We start from the raw sequence: 20,770 nt of genomic DNA on the forward strand, positions 1-20,770 counted from the left end.
GAATGAATCTTTTAGTTGCCATTCAGGAGCCCTGCCTCAATGAACACCACAGCTATAGTGGCTATGACAATATTCAGAGTGTATAGCAGAACAGGGGAGGACTAGATTTTTTAAGGGCTGAGGTAGCAAGAGATTGAGGAAGCCACAGGTCCAATTGCTCCACAGATTTCACCTCCATGTAACATTGTCCCCAAGTATGGGGCACTGTTCTTCCCAGTAGAGTAAATAGACTTCCTCTGATAGGGAAGATGATAAATGATAAAGTGCCAGTGATCTGGATCAACACAAAAAGGACTCCATTACCCACCAATGGTCATTTTATAGGTGCTGTATTAATATTCTTGGTTTTCTGTTGAAGCTGAATGCTGACATGTGGCAGCTGGTGTATTCAGCAATTCATTCAAATGTATTGGTTCTTGGCTATGATTTGTGTAATTTGCTGTCAAACATTTTTAATAATGGATTGTGATGGCACAGAGACAAACCATCTGCTTTGAGAGTGGGGAATGATTCATAAACTAAACACAAACACACAAAATGGTTCACCTCATGGAGCACTTGTCATACATAGCTGTTTGAAATAGTTGGCTCTGTGCCAACTATTTCATGAAAATCCAACTGTAATCAATTACCTCTTTGACTGGTTTATCTTGTTAAATAAATTTTGCATTGATTTATTTTCATTCTTGGATCAGCATGATTGCTCAAGTGGCTTCTACTTTACCTGACTAGGGTCCCATCACAGAGTTGTTTTTAAGAGTTACAAAGTCTGCATGATATTAAGCCTAAGGGGACGACAGACGACGAGATGGTTGGACAGTGTTTTCGAAGCTACGAACATGAGTCTGACCAAACTGCAGGAGGCAGTGCAAGACAGGAGTGCCTGGCGTGCTCTGGTCCATGGGGTCACGAAGAGTAGGACACGACTAAATGACTAAACAACAACAAATTTCAATATGAGTAGGAATGAGAGTACCCCTAAACATATATTTGTTTTTTAAGAAAAAAACAACACTGGATTTGGGTAACTGAATTCATGTAGCGCTCAAGGCCAGAATGTGATGCCAAGACAAATCAACATAATTTCCCATTGGGTAGTATACGGTAGATATAAATCAGCATTCCATTAGTCTGCCTTTGATTTTTATATATGATTTTCTATGGAAAATTCTTGCTAAGGAAATTTTTATACAGAAGTACTGTGAATAGGAATAATGCCAGCCAGGCTACAAAAGCACAGAAATGTGGTTGCTTGTTCACTTCAAAATGCAGGGCAGTGGTGGCTTGAGACAGAGTGGGAAGCAGTTTGAATGGAAATTGTATGCATGAGGCTAGAATATATTCTCATACAAAATGATTCTCATCACATTGTCAAAAAGTGTAAAAATCAATATATTATCTCCTAACTTTGCAACCTCTTGGAAGAATTTTTTTGTCTTAATAGTAAACTCTCTGAGGGCAGCTGTGGGACTCTTGCTCATATTTCACCTAATCAATATTAACATGGGATGCTTTTGTAGGGCACATAAGAAGTAGAAAATACAAGACTTTCAGATATTCTGGAGAAAAACATTTGACAGCATACAATTTTATGCAAAGTTTCTCCTTTCTGAATTCTCAGCAGGGAGAAAAAAAGACCAATCTTTGAGGAGCGCCTGGGGCTAAAAGAACTAGGATTGAAATAAGAAGAATTGATAAATAGAGAGGCATTCATCTTTTGATAGCAAATGACCAGCTCATCTAATTTCAAGCTGGAATACATTACATTTTACAATGGTTTCAGGAGTCTGGTTGCTGCCACTAGCCATGTACAGCTTCTGAATTAGAAATGGGCAGGCTTGTGTCATTCAGCTGCTGTAAACAGAGGAGCCATTTGAAATTGCATTTGATGCAACATTGTCTTCTTTTGAATGAAACAGTACCACTTGAAGACATAACAAAGGGTGTGTACGTAAAACGTGACTTGAGTGGTACTGACAAAGTATTGCTGTGATGATTGAAATACTTAATCTTAATGAACTGTTGTCTACACTGAATATATTACAACAACTGGTGCTCTGCAAATCTCTCTCTCAGTGTGTCTCTGTCTCTCTCCACAACAATGTCAGTTTTGAATGCAGTGAACGACAAATGTTCTCTAAAAGAAAAGGAATGGGAAAATAAAGGGCTACACAACTAGAAAGGATATAGCCAGAACCTGCTTTTAAAAACCTGAACCTAATTGAAAAGAGCATGCTAGCTATAATAATTTAGCTATTCATAGTTCAGTGGTTAAGCATATATTGTTGTTATTGTTGTTTAGTCATTTATTCGTGACCCCATGGACCAGAGCACGCCAGGCACTCCTGTCTTCCACTGCCTCCCACAGTTTCATCAGACTCATGTTGGTAGCTTTGAGAACACTGTCCAACCATCTCGTCCTCTGTCGTCCCCTTCTCCTTGTGCCCCCAATCTTTCCCAACATCAGGGTCTTCATGGTCTTCATGGCCTTGTCGTGGTGAAGGGGCTTGAATAACTCAGAGAAGCTATGAGCTATGCCATGCAGGGCCACCCAAGATGGACAGGTCATAGTGGAGAGTTTAGACTAAACGTGATCCACCTGGAACAGGAACTGGCAAGCCACTCCAGTATCCCTGCCAAGAAAACTCCATGGACAAAGACAATAGGCATTTAAAAGTGTATACTATTCAAGGCTTAAAAATATATCTGATAGTTAGATTTTAAAAAACCAGAGCAGCAAAATATTTGCAATTATTTGCTTTATTATTTATTAGGTAGATATCTCCAGCTTTTCCCCTCCACAAAAGATTTGCACAAACTGGCTGGTGATAAAAAAATTAATTACTACTATATCTGCCCCATCTCCACTGTGGAGGGATTCTCCAGGCCTGGGTCACACAAGCTGTACCTTCAAACTTCCATTTAGATTGTCTGCAGGTAACTCAGAGGTATCTTAAGCAATTAAAACTATTTAAAATGCTGGTGCCATGAGATTCTGCCCACCCGGCATCTGATGATTTAAACCTCAAAGGGACCTTTCCTTCTTGCTCTGAAGCCCTATCTGTGATTTAAGCCACAGCAGCAAAGTAAGTATCCTTACAGCCATTGCTTGAATTCATATTGGGGTTGCAAAGATTCCTGCTGAAAGTGGAGCTGGGTTTAAATCCATGCATGGAAGTAAGTCAGAAAGTGGCCCACTATTTAGAGCAGAACTGCATGTTACAAAGGGAACCCATTTGTTGTTGTTTAGTCGTTTAGTCAGGTCCGACTCTTCGTGGCCCCATGGACCAGAGCACGCCAGGCACTCCTGTCTTCCACTGCCTCCCACAGTTTGGTCAGACTCATGTTGGTAGCTTCAAGAACACTGTCCAACCATCTCGTCCTCTATCGTCCCCTTCTCCTTGTGCCCTCAATCTTTCCCAACATCAGGGTCTTTTCCAGGGAGTCTTCTCTTCTCATGAGGTGGCCAAAGTATTGGAGCCTCAGCTTCACAATCTGTCCTTCCAGTGAGCACTCTGGGCTGATTTCCTTCAGAATGGATAGGTTTGATCTTCTTGCAGTCCATGGGACTCTCAAGAGTCTCCTCCAGCACCATAATTCAAAAGCATCAATTCTTCGGCGATCAGCCTTCTTTATGATCCAGCTCTCACCAAGGGAACTCATGGGTTCCCCTTATAATATGAATGCTTTGACAAGGCCATAGGGAAAACTAACAGGAGGGCTTTCCTTAACCTCCCCCCAGCCTCAGTTTTAATCATTTCCAATGCTTGACTGTAACACAAGAATTAAATTCAGCTAACGGGAAATGTGGTTAAGCACACATAAATTATCCCCTGCAAGTGTCTCTAGCTTTTCTTCCTTGTTCCTCTTCAAACCCCAATGTAACTTGCCTCCACTAGTCCTGTATATGCTTTGTTTCCTTGGTGCATAAAATTACTACCATCATCTAGGTCTCTGCAACTTTCTTTTCTAAGCTGTACCAAGTACTGCTGCAGTCATCTATGAATTGCAGCTTTAGAATCTGACCCCATGCCAGGATATTTTTATTCAAAGGATCGTTTTTATTAGCTTAACCCTCAAATTGTTCCTAGTCCTTGTTGCTTGCAATGCAATCATCTGATACGGAGTTGGCAAAGACTATCTAAAAGTGGTTCCAAATATGAAAGATTAGAGAAAACAAGCAGAGATATCAGAAGAGAGGAATGATACGATCAAAGCAGTAGGAAAGCTACATAATTTTAGCAATTGGATTTGGAACAAAAGGTGAAAAACTCTTAAGATAGACAAGAAAAATCAAGTACGGAATAAGTTTCAGTAGTCAAAATGAGACCAAAAAAAAAGTGCAAGAAATTCTAGAAGCAGGGATTCCAAGTCAAGTTGGCCTGTTTGCGACATTACTGAACCTCGTATGCGCTGAGAGGCCTTGTGTTGTCTAGCAGAGCAGCGAAACAGTTCCAAACCCAACAAGGTACGGGTTTCTGTAAATTTGTAGGACAAAGTATGAGTAAAATATGACTTTGCAAAGGAGAGAGAGAGAGAGAGATCTCTAAATGAAGGTTCTGGATGCACAGAGACCATAAGTAGGAACAGAAGACAAATACGATGATAATGAAAAAAGCTAAGAGGGCACTCCCAGAGGTGCTCCTTTTCTATTTCTTGTTCCCATTTCAATGGAAGCTCGCTGTGCTGAAGTGTTCAGATATAGTCAAACTGAAGGAAATAAAGTGTGCTTAACTGTCTGCACATAGTAACCATATTTGCATGTAAGGATATATCCAGCCATGGCTTCATGTAAATGCATACCGGTAGTTTTCTGGAGAAAACTACTCCACCCTGGTTCTTTCGACAAACACATGGCAGTCAGGCCAAGGTTTCGTTTAGTGTGTTGTCCCAACCTGGGCTTGTGGTTAAGCTCTCTTCTCCTTAACAGGAGCTGTGGCCAAGGTTTGCTCTTGGCTACAGATTGTGATTAAGGAGGAGAGAGCATAACCACAGTCCTGGGCTTGGATGACACCCACTATGCTAAGCTAAAGGGACCAGGAAGAAGCAAAGTAAGTGTGAGCTCTTCTCCAGGACCAAGCCTATTTGTGTGGTCTGGGGAAGGCACAGCTCCACTTACGGTGTCACGCAAACCAGGACAGTTTCTGAGAGTAAAAAAATGTCAATTTTAACACTTTGAACATGCTTCATAGGTTGCTTTTTGAATAAAGAGATGAGGCAAACCATTTTTCCAACCTGCTAGTTTTTCCCCACAGTTTGCTAAATCATATACCAAACTTTACTCAGACATTGCACTAATTAATATGAGGTCATTGTTATTGATTACATGCCTTCACAGCACTGACCTGTATCCAGCTACACTGCTTTTTAAAATTTAGATTTCATTATACAGGCATGAGAGTAGCTGTAGAATTAAGAGGGAGGTAATTTTCAACATTATACAGCTTCATAGTCATTTTTAAATAAACAATTTCCATATAGGCACACTGTGGGTTAAACCACAGAGCCTAGGGCTTGCCGATCAGAAGGTTGGCAGTTTGAATCCCTGCGACGGGGTGAGCTCCCGTTGCTTGATCCCTGCTCCTGCCAACCTAGCAGTTCGAAAGCACATCAAATTGCAAGTAGATAAATAGGTACCACTCCAGCGGGAAAGTAAACAGTGTTTCCATGCGCTGCTCTGCTTCGGCAGAAGCGGCTTTGTCATGCTGGCCACATGACCCGGAAGCTGTACGCCGGCTCCCTCGGCCAGTAAAGCGAGATGAGCGTAGCAACCCCAGAGTCATCCATGACTGGACCTAATGGTCAGGGGTCCCTTTACCTTTACTTCAATAATTCACAAAAAGTATTAACTCCAACACCGTTCACAAGCCATAGAAGCAGACGTCCAGTTTATTACATTCTTCATTGTGATAGAAACAAGGCATGGATCTGGATCTGGTTTAATTAATTATTAGGTTTAGAACTAGTAACAGTTTAAAGCTGATGGTTTTATTAAATTTAGGTGAGGGGTAGAATGGCTATTGAGAGATAAATCAACAAATATAATTAAAACAATATTTTTACTGCTCAATACGATCTGTTGAATTCCTAAACTCTAAATAGTGTGACTTGGATGCAAAACAACTTCAGACTGAACATTTTAAAATGTCGCTTTGCTTTTTATTCACTGTGTGCTACTGAACAAGATGGTCTTTGTCAGGAGAAAGCTAAGATTGATTTGCATTTCACAGATACGTCCCTTCATCTCTGAAGAGATTTATAATTGCAATTAATCTTGCCATAATGACTATGACAGCCCTGGATTTATGGTCAGGCATCCCAATCCTCAAACTGTTTGCAGATCTATTAATATGCATAGCTATATCTTTTCAATCTTTGTTACACTTATGAATAATAAAATGGTGATTACTGTTCCCACCCATCCTTTTCACAAAGCTTTTTTTCTGTGGTTATTCGTGAGAGATGTCCATTTCGCAAGGTTCTGGTTATTGCTGAATATGACATCACTGTCCATTTTAGAGGGTGAAATAAGGAGGATCTCTTCTCCTTTAAGTGGGTATATGGCATGCTTCCCAGTCTGAGAGCCTGTATGTTCCAGTTGCTAGATTGAGTGGAACAAGTCTGTGAATAACCATGGAAAAATCATTCTAGTTTTCCCATTCATTCAGTGGGCAGCTATGCACAAATTGCTCCCCCTATATTCTTTCTATGATGGGAACACTACATACAAATATGAAATAGATGGTTGCAGTCTAAGGATAGGGGTAGAAGAAATTCATACATCTAAATGCAGGTGCAGCTCGATGTAAGCAAATATAATGTGATGCACATTTTGGGTGGGAGGATCGTAACTTCATATATATGGGATCCAAACTCATAGTGACTGTTCAGGGAAGAGACATTGGAGATGTGATGGGCAGCTCAATGAAAATGGTCCAGTGTGCAACAGCTCCGAAAATGGCAATTTATTTATATAAATGAACAAATAAATGAATAGTCTCAGACCATTTTCAAATATTAAAAATCCAATATATAATCTAGCTGTTAAAAACAATGGAACACAAACAACTAGGTGATGAAACCATAAAACAAATTGCGTGGACAGGCGGAGACCTCCCCCCCCCCAACCCTGGGTGACACCAGAGTGGAATAATGACTCAATACAACATGTTATGGGATTAAAATTTTGGCCACAACTTTATTAAAACTTCAGATGTAGGGAGACCTTGGCCTAGGCATTGGGCGTTTATCCCTCCCAGTCCCCGGTCGGGGATCTGGGGAACATCAGGGTTATCCAGAATGTGTGGGTATTGGGCTGGCTCTGGAGAACGTCTGTTCAAGCAGAGAGCCCGCTCCCCATTTTGGCGCTGTCGCAGGGGAGAGCACTGACAACCAATTGGCATATGACCAATTGGCATATGGCCCTCAAAAAAACCCCTTTAACAGGGAACCCTGGGATCACCACCGCAGGGGGGCCATGGGTCACCGCTTCACCCCCCCCATTTAGGGAAGATAGACTAAAGGATTTCACCCAAGGCCTGAAACCACCAAAGTTGTGGTGTTTTGCTACGGGGAAGGCGAAACCTGCCAATGCAAGAAAATTCCTTTCTGGCCCTTCAACAGCGACCATAACGTAGCAGCGCCCGCATACCTGTGAAGAAGAGGTTAACCTGCAAAAGAAAGCTCAACTGAGGGAGGGCAGGGTGGAAGAAGCTCTGAAGCCGACTGAGAACTCCCAGGTAAGTTCCACCCACTATTGTGTGGGCAAGTTGATCCCTCCCCTTGCCTGGCCAACTCTGTCCTGGCAACACCTCCCCAGCTGAGATTGGGTAACTGGCAGAGGTAGGCGGCCACCAGGCTGTACTGCCAGGAGCTCCATGGGATCATGGGTGCTGCGCGCGACCATGCAAATTTGATGTGGGGAGCAGTCATTCCTCCATTGCACAACACAGCCTTGGCCACCAAACAAATAAATACTACAAACTATCTCTAAATGCAGCTGTAAAAATAAAATAAAATAGAAATACAACAGTAACATGCCTTAGGGAAGAGAAAGTCCATGAGGAAAGGGACTGAAAGTAAAACAGTCAACTTCATAATGTCATTTTACAACTCTAAGCTGTAAATTAGGAGAGTGGGCTGGTTTCGTCACTATTGTTTAGGCACCTGTGCAAAAGTGAACAACTATTTCCCATCCATTCACAGTTCTTCAGATACATCCCAAGGAGTGTAATATCTCATTCCTATTATATGTTGTGCATGCTCAAATATTTTCAAAATAGACTGATTTGAGGAGTTTTTCCCTAATTGAAAATTGCATAATTAATATGCAAGCCATATGTAGGTTTGTTAGCCTACTTAGTCTGTGTTACCTTTGGAAGGTTGCCTGATAGTAATCTGACAAACTTTTCTAGAGCATTCATTTCGTCAGAAGAAAACGTTTTACACTGAGTTACTTTATAAATCTATTCAGCAGAAATCACATTGTTTCCCTAGAGCCTCCTGCCTTCCCTTTGTATATATTGCTTTCTCTTTCAATATTTCAAATGACATCACATGTGAGTGCAATTAGCTTTAAACCTGGTTGGAATTCATTGGCAATGTTGCAATTTTATCTCTCCTGTGTCTGTATCATGCAACTCAATTCTGTGTGGGATCTCTGCTAATGCCATTACGGCTAAGCTAACGGTCAACTCCATCTGATTGCATTGCCTTTGTCTGAAATCTCAGAGTGCGTCCTACATTGCTGCAGTCCTTCAGCATCCACTCATGTTCTGTATAAGGTTGCATTTGGAGCTTTTCTGATAATCAGACCCGGCCCTTTCAAAAGTAAAACATATCTTTAAATCAACCATCTGCTGATGAGCTACTAAAGAAATGATGGGCTTGGCAGCTCAGACTGAATGGAAAAGCAGCTCCTTCCCCAGTGAAATTTAATGTGCTTTCTTCCTGAAAGAAAGCTGAACTGGAACCCTGAGTACCATGTGACATGAAGTAACAAAAACAAGAAAGTGAAAATTGAAAGTGCCAACGCTGTCAGATTGGGACTGTCAAGAGCGATGGTGAAGATACTGCAGAAACCAGAAAGCGCATTCCCTGTTGAGTTCTGCTCAACTCAGCAACACTTGGTTCAATACCTAGGACACTTTCCCCAATGAATTTATGTCAGAAAAAGTTATATTCTCCGCCATCTGGGCTTCTGATTGCATTTGCAAACTAATTTTATTGCCCGTACTGCAGCAACGAGCTACTGTACAAACAAACATAATGAAACATGTCCCTGCAGTGAAGAAATACCATTATAAGCATTATTTATTTAGTTGAAAATCTAGCTTAAACACTGATAGAATTCCATTTCATAGATTGCAGAGAATCCATTCAAGTCCAACCCTTTTAGAACAATGCCACATAAATGATGATTTTGTGTGAAACCTCTGAAAGCTGGATCTAGCCAAAGTTAATGCAAGGTTTAATTCTACCACTGAAATCAACAGAACTGTCAAGTGCTTACTGTGGATGGACTATGCCCTATGTCTTTGGGTTGTTCTCACGCCGGGAAACAGGCTGAACCACTGAACCCTTAAACCAAGTATACATGAAAGAGGTCATCTAGACATCTGGAATGAGATGCCATCAGGACACAGATGATACCCAGCTCTATTTCTCATTTTCATGAGATTCGGGTGAGGTGGTAAAGCTACTGAATCAGTGTCTGGAAGCAGTAATAGATGAAGGCCAATAAACTGAGGATAAAGCCAGATCAACAAGGTGCTCAACCTTTTATGAATGGGGTTGTGCTCACCCTAGTTCAGCTTCACAGCTCAAGGATACTAGTAGACTGATCTAGCTGGAAGCCCAAGCAACATCCACGGCATACAATTTTCTCAAGCTCTGCCAGGGGCACCCACTGCAATCCCTCCTACAGTGCAGGCCGGTCTCAAGCTGGTTGGGCGCCCTGGCGCTGAGGCGCGGAGATCGCTCCGGCGCCCCCGCCCACGCAGCGCCCCCTGCTGGCCCAGCACCCTGGCACCCCGCACCACCGGGATTACACCTAGAGCCAGGCCTGCTACAGTGATTCATGCTATGGACATCACTTGGTTTGCTGAGTGCCATACAGATTCAGTAGGCACTTTTTATTTCAATCTTTAAACAATTGCTTATTTTTTTCCCTATTCTGCCAGGCATATAAATTAAGAATACATCTTTCCACAATAGTTACCTGATTTGTGATATAGTTTCTATTGTATGATTTTCTGTATTACTGTAAACTGTGTTGATATTTTTTGATGGAATGGCAGTATATAAATGGTGAATGAATGAATGAATGAATGCATTGGGACAGGACCTATGCTGAAAATTTCCCAGAAACATCAGAATACAAAATACAGCTGATAGCGCCTAACTGGGCACTGCACTGGCTACCAGACCATTTCCAGGCACAATACAAGGTGCTGGTTGTTGTCTATAAAGCCCTAAAAGTATTGAGAACCAGCGTCTTGAAGCATGAATCTGCCAGACCTCTTTGTTCTTCCTTTGGCAGGAGCTGCACCTAAGAAAAGAAAGAGCCCATTTTTTTGTGGTGGGGGTGTCTTGTATTGGGAACGTCCACTCCAGAGAAGCTCACTTGGACCCACTTTGATGTCTATTGAGTGTCAAGTGAATATTTTATATGGGGTTTTAAAAATATTATTATTATTACTGTTATTATTTGCATGTCACCCTGGGAGTATTGCCTGTAAATGGATTAATTGATAAAAAATATAAAAAGTGCCAACACCAGAAGGAGGAGAGAAAAGAGAGAGCAAGACAAAGGTACATGGTTCTTGTGCTTTTAATGATAAACCATGATTTGACTTTACATCCAAATGTACTCTGTGTACAGGCGGGTATATTAAAAAATGCAACAAGCCTCACCTGCTGACTAAGGTGTACAAGTCCAGTAACAATTTTACTGCTGTTTCTATTAGCTGGATCCTAATGCAAAGTAAAGGGATGCGGGTGGCACTGTGGGTTAAACCACAGAGCCTAGGGCTTGCCGATCAGAAGGTCGGCAGTTCGAATCCCCGCGATGGGGTGAGCTCCTGTTGCTCGGTCCCTGCTCCTGCCAACCTAGCAGCTCGAAAGCACATCAAAGTGCAAGTAGATAAATAGGTACTGCTACAGCGGGAAGGCGGCTGGGCCAAAGCCGAAAGGTCGCTCAGTTGCGGATATGCCTGGAAGCGAAAGGAAAGTCCGATGCTGTAAAGAAAAATATTGCATAGGAACCTGGAATGTAAGAACCATGGATAATGGTAAGCTGGATGTGGTGAAAAAGGAGGAGACTCTTGAGAGGAGGAGACTCTTGAGAGTCCCATGGACTGCAAGAAGATCAAACCTATCCATTCTGAAGGAAATCAGCCCTGAGTGTTCACTGTAGGACAGATCGTGAAGCTGAGGCTCCAATACTTTGGCCACCTCATGAGAAGAGAAGAATCCTTGGAAAAGACCTTGATGTTGGGAAAGGTGGAGGGCACTAGGAGAAGGGAACGACAGAGGATGAGATGGTTGGACAGTGTTCTTGAGGCTACGAACATGAGTTTGACCAAACTGCGGGAGGCAGTGGAAGACAGGAGTGCCTGGCGTGCTATGGTCCATGGGGTCACGAAGAGTCGGACACGACTAAACGACTAAACAACAACAACAGCGGGAAGGCAAACAGCATTTCCGTGTGCTACTCTGGTTCTCCAAAAGCTGCTTTGTCATGCTGGCCACATGACCTGGAAGCTGCACGCCGGCTCCCTCGGCCAATAACGTGAGATGAGCGCCGCAACCCCAGAGTCGGTCACGACTGGACCTAATGGTCAGGGTCCCTTTACCTTTAATGCAAAGTAAACTTTGAAAGTATTGGGCCATCTCTAAGAAACTGTTTAGCTGATTAGCATTCCCCAGACAAGCCTAGGCCACAAAAATGCAGATCACGTATCACTGTCCAGATAAAAATATATAGTACAATCTGTATGGCAGAATCCTGAACACATACCAAACTGAAACATTAAATAATATTCTGAACTATGCCTATTTACACAAATACATGACTCTACAAATAAATGATAATGATTGCTTGATCGTATTCCCATTCCATAATCAAATTTATGTTGTGAAGAATTGTGGGGATGATTACATGCATCATAAGGAATATGAGCTAGGAAATTCTTTGTAAATATGAAGAGCATATGCAATACAGCAAACAGTTCACAATTTATTTTAATGATAAAATGCAAGTTTATTACTGGGAAAGGAATGAAATACTTTTATTATTCAGTCACTCTGAATTTCCATTGAAGACTCTTTGACCCTGAGGGCTCTTTCAAGAAAGCACAAGTAGATATAAAACCAAAGTATTTATAAATCGTGTGCCTTAGGCTCTAGGTCAGTGGTGTCCAAACTTTTTTCAAAGAGGGCCAAATTTGAAAGGTGAAGGGCCGTGAGGGCCGACCAAAGTTGAGGTTTTTTTAGGATTGAAGTTTTTGAGCTTTTTTTAGGGTTGAGGTTTTTTTTTAGGATTTTACCCCAGGTAATAAATTGCCACAGGGGCCAGATTAATCCGACTGGTGGGCCAGATTAGACCCCCCCAAAATAGACTTTGGACACACCTGCTCTAGGCCAAGATAATGACTTAATTGTTTTTGTCCATTAGTATCCATTAAACGTAGAATTTGGAAAAAATGAAGATGCTTTCTTCCTGGCCATAAGAACACACATGGTGTCATGTGCCAGTCATTTCCATAACAATCACCAAGAAGCAAAAGAGTACTTTTGAGACCTAATCCAGCAGGTCATTGCACAAGCAAAGAATAACGAAACCCAAAATATCTTGTTGGTACAATTACATGACTGGTACTATTATGCTGTCATCACCAGATGGTGCAAGTTATTACATAGTTCAGAAATGGACAAAAAAGAACTGCAAATTGTAGAACCAGAGATGGGGAACCTGTGGAACTCAAGATATTATCACAGAATTGAAGAGATGGAAGTGACCCTGAGGGTCATCTAGTCTAGCCCCCTGCAATGCAGGAATCTCAACTAAAGCATCCATGACAGATGGCCTCCAACCTCGCAAGGGAGTCCGTTCCATTGTCCAACAGCTCTTATGGTTTGACTACAACTTCCATCAGTCCCAGCCATTATGGTCCAGGAGTTGGGGATGATGAGAAATTCAGACCCAGCAACACCAAGAGAGCCATGGGTTTCCTGCCACTTGCTATAAATCCCATATTCCATACTCTACCACAGAGCTTTCCAAACTTTTCATGTTGGTGACACACTTTTTAGACATGCATCATTTCGCAACACAGTAATTCAGTTCTATTAGCAAATTGGAGGTTAAACTAACCCCTTTCCAGCCCCAGGAGGATCACAGGGAGTGTTTGTGAGACATACCTACACACTGCTGCAGATACACTAACGTGTTGGCGACACACAGTTTGGAAAGCTCCACTCTACCAGAACTGATATAAAGGGAAATCCTAAAAAACCCATGGATGTAAAAATAACTTACAGCAGAAAAACTGGGTGTAATCATGACACAAATCATTGATCTGCAACAATCGTGACACTGAATCCAATAGGCCTCCACACTGATTAAAACAGGTATGCACACACACACACACTTCATAGAATGTGACATAATAAAATTTACGATTATTCGTTTTATTTCTATTGAGTAGATTATGTTTTGTATAGTGCAATATTATTTTGCCGTTTTTGAAAGCATCTGAAATTTTTAAAATATCGTTTGTCATTCTCCTGAGCCAACCTTCCCGCCCACCCCACCATTCCAACATCTAGAATCTGTTTCAACATACAAATGATTATAAATTATCACATACCTGTTCAGGTCCCATATTTTGCTAGTTTTATCCATAGAGGCAGAAGCCACAAAATCTCCACATGAATGCCAGGAGCAGTCCCAGGCTGCATAGCTGTGACCTTCTAAGGTCAGAATGCAGCCACCCTTTGCAAAGTCCCATATCCGAACAGTTGCATCTCCGCTGGAAGTGACCAATTTTGTTCCGCTGTTGAAAATAAGAAACCTGGATCACACATGGGCAACATTTCAGGTAACACTCTCAGGCCAATATGATGAAGTCTTTGGGTGGTATTTACTCAGAGGTGACCCACTGAAATTAATGGACCTAACTTAGTGGTGTTCATTAATTTCACTGAGTGGAATTTGCCCAAGTTTTTGCATGTTCAAATTGGGATATGCTCATGCAATGGGACTTTCCATGTCCATGGGCCCCCTAAATCTGCTCTGAAAGGTTGGGATATCCTCTAGCATAGGTTTGGAGCACAGGAGTGAGGGGGGGGGGATACAGTAGCATTTTGTGGAATTATAAAACTTTGTTCACTTGCCTTCAAATCTCCAATAGGACTGACAGGGTAAACCATATTTCTTGACTATGAGCCTAAAGTTTATATCAAAGTAAGAAAATAACAGTGCTTTATGGTATTCAAAGCAACAAGATACATTTGTTGTTGGAATCTGTCAGAGGTTGTTACGACTACTCCTGAGTAACGACCTTCCACATACTTGTCTTTTAAAAGTCTTTATTGGTGCATGTTATTTACAGTGTAGTGAGCTGTCTGTTTCATGTCTTCTCATTCCGTTTCAGAATCCGGCACTACCCTCTTACGCGACTTTGACCAACATAAAAGCCTCGGGACAGTGAATCTCCTCCCCTTTCTCCTCCTCCTTAATTCCGGTGCCGGGGGAAAGGGTCTGCGATCCGTTTTTTTCCCTTTCCGCCCTTCCTGCCTCTCTCTCTTCCCGCCTGAGGAGTAGGGGCTCTCCCATGCTGCCGGAGACCTGGCACTGCCTCTCCGTTTCCTGACTAGCCCCTTCAGACCCTGCACTTTTCATGGCTGCTTGGGGACGGACTGCTCCTGATGAGAGGGGGAGGTTCTCTATACTCTCTCCCCCTTACAGAATCCATCTGTCTTGAGAGATCATGGAGTGTGCCTCCAGGGGTGTAGTCAAATTGCAGCACCTAAGTGACCTCCCTGGGGCACAAGCTTGAGCTTGGGCAGTGCGTATGGAGATCCTGGGCTTCCCAGATGAGGAGACCTCCCTCTCAGCCTTGCTGATGTGGTCCAAATGAAAGCAGAGCAATACATTTGGCACCAGCTTGGCTGCAGGAGTTGCTGGAAAAAGGTGTGCAAAACGTCATCCAACCATCTTAGGGACTCCAGATTTGTGTAGGGTTTACATCTTAGCCTTTTCTCCTTGTGAAGATATCGCACAAGGCAGCAGAGGTTTGAGGCACAGAGTTTTCCTCCTTCCCAGGTTGACAAGCTCTATCTGCCACTCAGTTTCCTCTACAGCGCATGAAAAAACCACCTTCTTGAATGTTGGACACATTACAAGTTTCGTTCACTCAATCCACCAGAGCAGAGGAAGTTCCTAAGTCATCGAGGGCTTGAGACCATTGGCTACTCTCACCTAGTTTAGCCCGGCAGTCAAAGGGTGTGGCCACTGTCACATGCTGACAGCTTCTAGAAGCCACAAGTGAGAGCTAAGAGCAGGGTGGGTCCAAAGGTGGACAAACTACATTAGAAGGAGCACAACATGTCACCCACCAGATGTACTGCCCCCTCCCCTAACACCCACCCACAAGCTACATTGTGCTGCTATAAGTCTTAAAACAATTCTGGAAGAGGTCACAAATATTATCTCCATACTGTAGATAGGGAGCTTGGGAGGGACTCCTCATTTGCAGGCACAAACAGACTTCATAGGAGTTCCTACTCAGAACTCATAAACTGATCAGTGTTGAAGCCACCTTCTTCTAAGGCTCTCCTCTGTGCCCATCAGCTGGTGGACAACTAAGAGGGAGCCCCTTTGAAACCTGTTTTTCAGGCACAAATGGACTTCAGAAGGGACTCCTGCACAGCACCCAGAGGTGGGTTGGCACCAAGTGGTCATCCCCTTCCCCAGACACGCAGGAAGATGGTGGCCTCCCAGGACCAGCCACGGCTGTGCCATGCTGCAAATGCTGCTCCTCAAGAACCCAATGTGAGTGGAGATTCCTCGCTGCTAGAGCATGACAGGGTCCACATTTTGGAATTGGGTTGGGGAGGCTGTGGTGGCAGAAGTTACATTCCTCTGTTGTTGTGTTTAATAATTGGAGTCAGCCACATATTCAAATTTGTACAAATTAAATGTTAGCAATGTTTAATTTAAAGGAATTTCCATTACAATATTAAAAAGTCTGCCAAGGCACAGTCCAAATAATAACTCCTTATGAAAGGAAGGAAGGAAGGAAGGAAGGAAGGAAGGAAGGAAGGAAGGAAGGAAGGAAGGAAGGAAGGAAAGAAAGAAGGAAGGAAGTCCCATCTCTAGTTAGATGTACTCTATCTATTAATCCTCATCTATTAGTATAACTATATTGCGTGCTTAATAGAAGTATTTATGTGCAGTATTTGATAAAAGTATTATTGATTTAACAATAGCTGACAAATTAATTAGAAGTGCCCCCCATTCCTTCTGCAAGCCTCGTCCAGTCTCATATGATGGCTGCCCATTTTAGAAAAGGTGCAGGGAAGATTAATTTAAACTTAAATAATAATTGTATTTATTTTATTTATTAAATATGTATACCGTCCTTCATCCATCCAAAGATCACAGCATGGTTCACAACATAAAGGTGCCTTTTGATCCATCATAAATGACAACAAGATGTCAGTGTATTGTTAATAAAGCCACAGACAAAGACCAGTTAAAACAGACTTTGAAATGCCTTCATTTATTTTCAATGCACTGAAAAACTTGGATATATAAAGTGGGTTTGCCTTTATAAGACATGAAACATTATCCAAAGTAACTTACGGTAATGTTATTTTAAAAAAATAAATACAACTTTGCAGAAAGTTCTCTGTTCCTATGAAAGGGAGGTTTTATTAGGATTATGTAATAAATTACATCAATTAATAATATAACTGGAGAGAAAATGTCATTCATAGAGTGCAGTGTCTCAAGGCCACACATGCAGTGCAATGCAGTCTTAGGCATATATATTTGGAATGAAGTCCCAGATAAGTCCCAGATAAATGGGCAGTGGACTTCTCATTAACAGCACAGTCCTAACCATGGACTCCTGAAATTGACTGTGATCAATTAATTACAATCCTAACCACCTGCAATTTTACTCAGAATAAACTCGTTGAAATTAATTATCCTAACTTAGTCAATGAACATGTTGAAATACCACCCCAAGTCTACTGAGAAGCAAGTCCTATTGAATACCCAGGTAAATGGGGCCAGGATTGCAATCTTTTGCTTATCAGCCTGCAGCTGAAGTAGAGAGACAGAAACAGGGCTGTTACTCCCCGGAAGTGTGGTGGAAAGGTGAAAGGACCTCAGTTATTTAAGGCAATCATATCATAGCAACTGTGCTGCTTTCTAAAATGACAAATTATTTAGGGGACAACAGTTACTAGCTCATTGCCAGAAAATGATAACCTGTTCCCACACTATCACAGCACTGGCACAGTGTCAGCACTCCATGTTCAACCTGCATGCTACTTGCATAGGAAACTTCGGCATAAGAAGCCCCATGAGATAAAAGACCCTGCCCATCATAGAATACTTCAGTTTGACTGGTTTTATTCACTTATATTTAAAATGCAGGACGTAACATGAAGGTGTTTGGACAAATGCAAAACATGTCACATTGCTTTTTCAAATGCTGACAAGTGCCTGAAATATCCCTTCTGATATTTTCCTAAATCAAACATACATGAGGGAAGCAAAGAGCTCTGCAATAAAGGTTGATAATCTCTGTCTCTGGAGGTGGAGGGAGTTTTTCCCCAGAGATTACTGAACCACTTTACAAAGGCTAGCATTAAAAGTCTATGAAGTGAGAGTATAAGTGCTGACCTCAGCTGCCATGGCAAGACATTGCTAGGAGGGAAGAAATGTCTGCAGGTTGATGCCAAAGTCAGGAAGTAAGTTCTCTGTTGTTTTGTAAAGATGTGTTCCTCAAAGAAAGCTCCCTCCCTCCCTCTCCTGAGAAACTGACTGAAACAGCTTTTATCTGCTGAAGTTCAAGTTTCCAGAACTAGAGAGACTTCTTCAGCTGCCTCCAGATCTTTCACTACCCAAACTCATTCCAAACTCATCCATTCCATCCCAAACATACCAAACAATCCATCGTATACAGCCCTACGTTACAACCGCATCTGTTCCAACTCCACAGACAGAGAATCTCACCTAAGAGATCTACAGCAAACCTTTTTAGAACTAAAATATCCAACTGATGAAGTTAAACAACAGATCAACAGAGCCAGGCTGATACCTAGAGAGAACCTGCTGCAAGACAGACCCAAAAAAGAAAATAACAGAACACCACTAGTTATCACATACAGCTCCCAAGTTAAAACAGTACAACGCATCATCAGAGATCTACAGCCTCTCCTGGACAATGACAGCTCCCTTTCTCAAGCTCTGGGAGGAAGACCTTTCATTGCCTACAGACAGCCACCCAATCTTAAACAACTCCTCACCCACAATAATACAACCACCAGAATGAACATGGACACTGGTACCAGAGCCTGCAATAAACCCAGATGCCAACTTTGCTGCCACATACACCCGGAAAACACCATTACTGGCCCCAACAACAACCAACATACCATCTCAGGACTATTTAATTGCTCATCTTCTAACATTGTGTATGCCATCAAATGCCAACAGTGCCCTTCAGCTCTCTATATTGGACAAACAGGCCAAACCCTACGCCAAAGGATAAATGGACATAAATCTGACATCAGGAACCACTAGACAGAGAAACCAGTAGGAGAACACTTCAATCTCCCAGGACATTCTGTACAAGATTTCAAAGCAGCTGTTCTATTACAGAAAAATTTCAGAAACAGACTGGAAAGGGAAGTTGCTGAATTGGAACTCATTACCAAGCTTAAAACCATGGAGCCACCTGGGATGAACAAAGACATAGGATTCTTATCTCATTATGCATGATCAAGCTTTCTTTAGTGCCTCAGCCCTTGCTTTCCCCCCACAGGACCTATTGCAGTCATCAGCAGTCGTTAACAGCCATCAACAGGTTTACCACTCCTATCCACCCATCACCCATTCCCACCCACCCCCACCACCCTCTGAATATACATAAGGGTCTGACTCTTCTGTTTCACTGTATCTGAAGAAGTGTGCATGCACACGAAAGCTTATACCAAAATAAAAACTTAGTTGGTCTTTAAGGTGCTACTGAAGGAATTATTTTATTTTGCTTCGACTCAGACCAACACGGCTACCTACCTGTATCTCATCCCATATGGTCACACCATTCCTCCATCTAATACGACCAGCACCTCCTGCCTGCCCTCTGCCACTACGCCCTTGAGCTGTACACTGTGTCAGGGGGACCTAATATGCATGAGACACAAACACAGACTGCTTGCAAAGCTTTCATCGCAGTTTGGTATCTGATTTCAGTCCAAAGAATCACATGTCACTGGCATTTTCAGAGGTGTGCCTGTGTGTGTTCTTTTATACATTTATATGTATATATTTGCGTGAGTGAGATTATAGCACACATACGACAAAGAAGATTCTCATGATATACTACTACCATAGGAGTTGTTTAATGTAGCAAAGGAACAAAAAATGATCACAGACTAGAATCCCTACTCCAATACAAACAAGAATAGAAACGCTAAAGATTATCCACCCTCAAGTTTCTCTGCAAATGATCGTGCAGAGGGGGTGAAAAGGTGTCAATGAGTTCCAATCTATGTTAAATCATCTCAAACTGACACTTTCTGGATGTTCCTAAATCCAGGGCCAGCCTACCCATGAAGCAAAGTGAGGTGACTGCCTCGGGTGGCAGGATCCACAGGGGCAGGAGATCTAGCCTCCAAGGAATGCATTGCCCACTGTGGCAGCGGCAGTAACAGCTGCAGGACATTCCCTTGAGGCCAGTGCCACCTCTACAGTGGCCTCTTGGCAAATAGGAGGGACTGCTGGTCTCCATCTACCCTTGTACCCAATATAGATCTTTGTTGTTGTTGTTGTTTAGTCGTTTAGTCGTGTCCGACTCTTCGTGACCCCATGGACCATAGCACGCCAGGCACTCCAGTCTTGCACTGCCTCCCGCAGTTTGGTCAAACTCATGTTGGTAGCTTCGAGAACACTGTCCAACCATCTCTTCCTCTGTCGTCCCCTTCTCCTTGTGCCCTCCATCTTTCCCAACATCAGGGTCTTTTCCAAGGATTCTTCTCTTCTCATGAGGTGGCCAAAGTATTGGAGCCTCAGCTTCATGATCTGTCCTTCCAGTGAGCACTCAGGGCTGGTTTCCTTCAGAATGGATAGGTTTGATCTTCTTGCAGTCCATGGGACTCTCAAGAGTCTCCTCCAGCACCATAATTCAAAAGCATCAATAAATAGATCTTTATTCCCTTCCAATGTAGATTTTCACCCACCTCTTCTTCCCTGGTGGGAGGGGACACCATTTTGTGCTTTGCCTGGGGTGCCAAAATGTATTGAGCCGGTCCTGCATAAATCTTAGAACAAATTCAAATATATTGTTTTGTCTAATTTGATACCTCTGTGACCACAGTATAAGCACCCTGACAGATTAGTAAGCACCCTGCATATGGAAAAGTGGGATATAAATTTAACAGACAATAAATAAATCAGGCACCATCAAGCCAACTCTCAAGTGCCATTATAGATGAAATCACATGTCTTAACGCAAGCAGGACATGCAAA

At 42.5% G+C, this 20,770-nt stretch overlaps 1 protein-coding gene across 3 annotated transcripts in view; it reads right to left on the reverse strand.

The window, feature by feature from the left end:
* SPAG16 (sperm associated antigen 16) overlaps positions 1-20,770 on the reverse strand; it is a 403,304-nt gene that overhangs the window by 194,842 nt on the left and 187,692 nt on the right. For all 3 annotated transcript variants that reach the window (XM_088667222.1, XM_035138897.3, XM_088667194.1), the window contains one exon: positions 13,872-14,057. In XM_088667222.1, the coding sequence (XP_088523348.1) occupies positions 13,872-14,057 (186 nt within the window). The remainder of the gene's footprint in view (positions 1-13,871; positions 14,058-20,770) is intronic.

The sequence above is a fragment of the Zootoca vivipara genome, chromosome 1, assembly GCF_965207765.1.
Source record: "Zootoca vivipara chromosome 1, rZooViv2.hap1.1, whole genome shotgun sequence".
Taxonomy (NCBI): Eukaryota; Metazoa; Chordata; class Lepidosauria; order Squamata; family Lacertidae; genus Zootoca; species Zootoca vivipara.